Source organism: Perkinsus marinus (assembly GCF_000006405.1).
Source record: "Perkinsus marinus ATCC 50983 genomic scaffold scf_1104296960350, whole genome shotgun sequence".
Classification (NCBI taxonomy): Eukaryota; Perkinsozoa; order Perkinsida; family Perkinsidae; genus Perkinsus; species Perkinsus marinus.
The window spans coordinates 217339-221454 of NW_003206190.1; the positions used below are offsets into that span (position 1 = coordinate 217339).

Consider the following 4116-nt stretch of genomic DNA (forward strand, 5'->3'; position numbering starts at 1 on the left):
AGAGGCATGTTCGAGGCGGCAGCACCGGCACGGCAGACAGCCATAGAAACGGCGAGGATGGCGTGGCACCGAGCTTGGCCTTGCACCAGCCCCACTCGTTCTGAGTACCGTCCAACTCCTCAACCATAAACTTATCAATACCGGCCTGATCGGTAACGTCCTTGCCGATGATAGCGGGGGCAATGACCTTCTCAACGTTGTCGACAGCCTTGAGAACACCCTTACCCTGATAACGGGCCTTATCACCATCACGGAGCTCAAGAGCCTCGAACTCGCCAGTGGAAGCACCAGAGGGGCAGGCAGCGCGGAACATGCCGTCCTTAGTGGTAAGATCAACCTCAACGGTCGGGTTGCCACGAGAATCGAGGATCTCACGGGCCTTAATGGAGATAATAGTCGACATTATTATTGAATAGAAGAAATATCAATCGAAACTGCGATGAGTAATAATGACAATACAACACTACGATGATATGCTCTAACATTCGATGATACGAAGCTGCTGAATGGACGAACATCCGCTGCAGCTGAGGTCAATAACCTTTAGCTCGCTTAATAAGCGGCGACGGCGAATGTGTAGATGGCAAGAGTGTTGTGACTATTCTGACTATGATGATGTGGCTTATGGGAATTCAATAGAGTTGAGATGCTCCGGTGCGCCATAGGCAACCGAGTTGATTAAGGTTGAGTCGCCTCAATTGTGTCCTCGATTACTCTCATGGTTACACATTTCTCTCTCTGATCCATGACGATCAACGGCAGTTGCAACTGAGTCTGCCGAACAAGTACTAATAACGACTTCCACCATTGAAGTTCAATGGGACATGCTGGTCAAAGTCGTAAACAACCAACGTACGAACAGTCCTCTCTAGACTGCAGAGGTCAGACTAGGGAGACCTCTAGCAAACCACCCCTGCGAGGGAGACAGCACACACAATACATGCCTGCAGCAGTAGGGTGGCAAGTCCCATCCTGGGAAGGAATGATCTACTGATGATGACTGCAAAATGTGAGTTCAACCGAAATATCGAGCATGTGAGTTATTCTTCAAGTTACTTGAATCAAGTAACGGTGACATTTTCCTTCGAGGGGAGTCGATCCTCTTTATTTATGGCAGCAAATATCAGCTGATGCCCACTACTTACTGAGTAGTACTCAGAGACAACTCAGGTGTTCGCTGGTGTTGCCATAAGCGTGATCCCTATGTTACTATGTACTGCGTAGTATACAAGGCGGGTGTATGCACTTGCCCGGTGCTCTAGCGGCCGCGGGTGTATGCACTTGCCCGGTGCTCTAGCGGCCGCTCAATTTCCGATCCTTTTCGAAAACTAAACGCTTGTGAGCGTGCTGATTTGTTACCAACTACCCCACTATTCGCATCCTCTTTTTACTGAGCTCGATACTCTGGCGCAACTCGGAGAACATACTAGAGTTACTCCAGTAAAGTAGCGTACTCTGGAACTATCATCCCGTGTGTTGGGACCCATCCAAGTGACAGCCTACAACTCCAGCAACATTGAAGGTAATGAGATGTCCCACAAGGCTATTTGTCTGAGCTCTTAAGTCACTTCCATTGCTTCATTCGCTATAACTCAACATCGGATGATAACGACACAAAATTGAGTACTATGGTCGAGGGCTCAGCTCGAGCCGAACCTTCCCTTCAAATGACGCAGAAACCCAACACTGCTGAAGGCCTCGAGTCAAAACTGAATCCTTCATGAGCTGAACTAGCACTTGTGATAAACGAGCGAGTTCCCTGAGGCACTCGATTGGAGAACTTCCATCGGGAACCAGCCACATGGCAAGTCTCGATTGCTGGAACACATTTGTTAAACAGTTTAACGATTGTGCTTCAGGAACCGAAACCCGCGGTTTGACTGGAACCGGATAGCCGACGATTGATGGAGCTTGCTGGACGAATAGAAGCCCAGTAGAAGAGCGGATATTCAGAGCTGCTTACCACGCTCATGAGCCATCACACTGACGCGCGGAAAACTCGGGGGCATCTATTAATCGTCGGGGCTTTTCACGTGCATCGCGCAGAATGGCCCGCAACCTGACAATGACGGTAAGTTTCGAAGGGAATAGCGACAGGCGAGATTCTGATAGGAGCTTTTAGTATTCCAATAGTGTTGACAAGTTATGGTCAATAACAACAACTACTTGTCAATAACAACTTGTTATTAACAAGTAGACAATTTGTCACCCCCATGGGAAAAGTCCCGGCCCCGCATCGCCAGTGAAAGCGTAGCCTACAACTCGTGTCATGAACGCAACAACAAGAAAACCGTCTCTTACGGGCTTGTCTGATGGTATCACACTTATGCACGGTATCACAATTTTGCTGAACAGCTCAGCCTGAGCTAGCCAGCTTTTCCACATTCTTGGCTTGGCGCAGATAAACCAGGCAAGCAAGGCGCCCTCATTGAATACGAAGAAATCTGCTGCAGTACATCCACAATTAAACTGTAGACTAACTCGTATCACCGCTCATCTCCGCTCCGACAACCTCAAATACCGTTAGTTATGCGTTACGCATGGCCGGCTCGAAGTCTGTCATAAAGTGTCGGACACATGTGGGTAGAATTCCTATCCCACAGGTTCATTCCAGAAATCGCTGTGCGTAGATGGACTTCAGACAAAATAGTCTCCGGGGACAGAGACTACTCATAGTCGCCGCGACTCGGTCGTCCCAGACTCTCACGGAGGTCTTCCCCCTCGGGCGGAAGTCTGTGAGGTATCCCGCACAGAGCTCGCCCTCAGTCCACCGAAAATAGCTGCATTGTATGCTGGACATTCTGATTTGACTCACAGTGAGTCGCTTGCCTCATTAATAGAGGATTACCATACCTCGACAGGGCAACAGAGGCTCCGCCAACGTTGGAAAACCTTGACTGTCACCTTAGAATGACGCCGTTCCGCAAAACTGAACTTGGATTTTGATAATTCAGAGACGGAAGATGATAGTCATCAGCGTGCGGAGATCTTCACAACCTAGTCTGCTTTCCACTGTAGACAAAAAACTTTTCCAACTGTTGCCAACACCTTAGAGGATTTCATGACAGGCACTGGATAAAACTATCTTTAACTAGCGCGCCATCAAGGTTTCAAAGTTTTATGATGTAACGATTTTGAGACAGACTGAGAAATTTCACATCCCGAACTTACTTACCTCCCCATCGCGACTGATCGCTGATCGACTGAGTGACTAGAATTTGGTGGGTCTTTACGAATGACATACCGTTGAGTGTCATACTACGCTCCGTCATGAACAACAAGAAAAAGAAGTACGTAAACCCTATCAAAACACGTAGACAACGAGGCACCATGCTCTGAAATGACGAGTCCTCCAAAACCCAGACCGTCTCAGATGACACGTTTACGTACAACCTGAATCTGTTGGAAGTCACATCCCAGCGAAATCCGCTAAGCGAATAATGACAAATGTTGCTCCATCCATCCTTTCATTGAAAAGCACAAATCCTGATCTGTGTCCGTTGTGACACGAAATTCACTGATTCTTATTGTTGTTGTGTAGAACAGTCGTAATGAGAAAAGAAAGTAACAGACTACCGCTGAATAAAGCAGCATCTTTTCTACCATAATCCATCGATTCATCACCAGAATGACAATAACGACAGTAACAAATGAATGTTATTTACTGGCAACGAGGGAAGTTGCGGCCAGCAGCGTAAGTGGCCTTATCACCGAGCTCCTCCTCAATACGCATAAGCTGGTTGTACTTGCAAAGACGCTCAGTACGGCAGGGGGCACCAGTCTTGATTTGGCAAGTCCCAAGACCAGTGACAAGATCGGCGATGAAGGTATCCTCAGTCTCACCGGAACGATGGGAAACCATGACGGTCCACCCGGCGTTAACGGCCATATTGTTGGCCTCGATGGACTCGGTGATTGAACCTATCTGGTTAACCTTGAGAAGAAGAGCGTTCACAGACTTCTCGTTGATACCCTTTTGGATACGCTTGGGGTTGGTAACAAGAAGATCATCACCGACAATCTGGATCTCCTTACCGTCCTTGGCGGTGAACTTGGCGAAGGTCGCCCAATCGTTCTCATCGAAGGGATCCTCAATGAAGACGAAAGGATACTTGT

At 48.0% G+C, this 4116-nt stretch overlaps 2 protein-coding genes across 2 annotated transcripts in view; both read right to left on the minus strand.

Moving 5' to 3' along the window:
- Positions 1 to 403, minus strand: part of Pmar_PMAR013294 (enolase, putative) — a gene marked incomplete at both ends in the record, with an annotated part of 1298 nt that extends 895 nt beyond the window's left edge. Inside the window, one exon of the mRNA XM_002772899.1 lies at positions 26 to 403. Coding sequence (XP_002772945.1) covers positions 26 to 403 — 378 coding nt within the window. The remainder of the gene's footprint in view (positions 1 to 25) is intronic.
- Positions 404 to 3661: 3258 nt separating this feature from the next.
- Pmar_PMAR013295 (conserved hypothetical protein) overlaps positions 3662 to 4116 on the minus strand; it is a gene marked incomplete at both ends in the record, with an annotated part of 692 nt that continues 237 nt past the window's right edge. The window contains one exon of the mRNA XM_002772900.1: positions 3662 to 4111. Within this exon, the coding sequence (XP_002772946.1) occupies positions 3662 to 4111 (450 nt within the window). The remainder of the gene's footprint in view (positions 4112 to 4116) is intronic.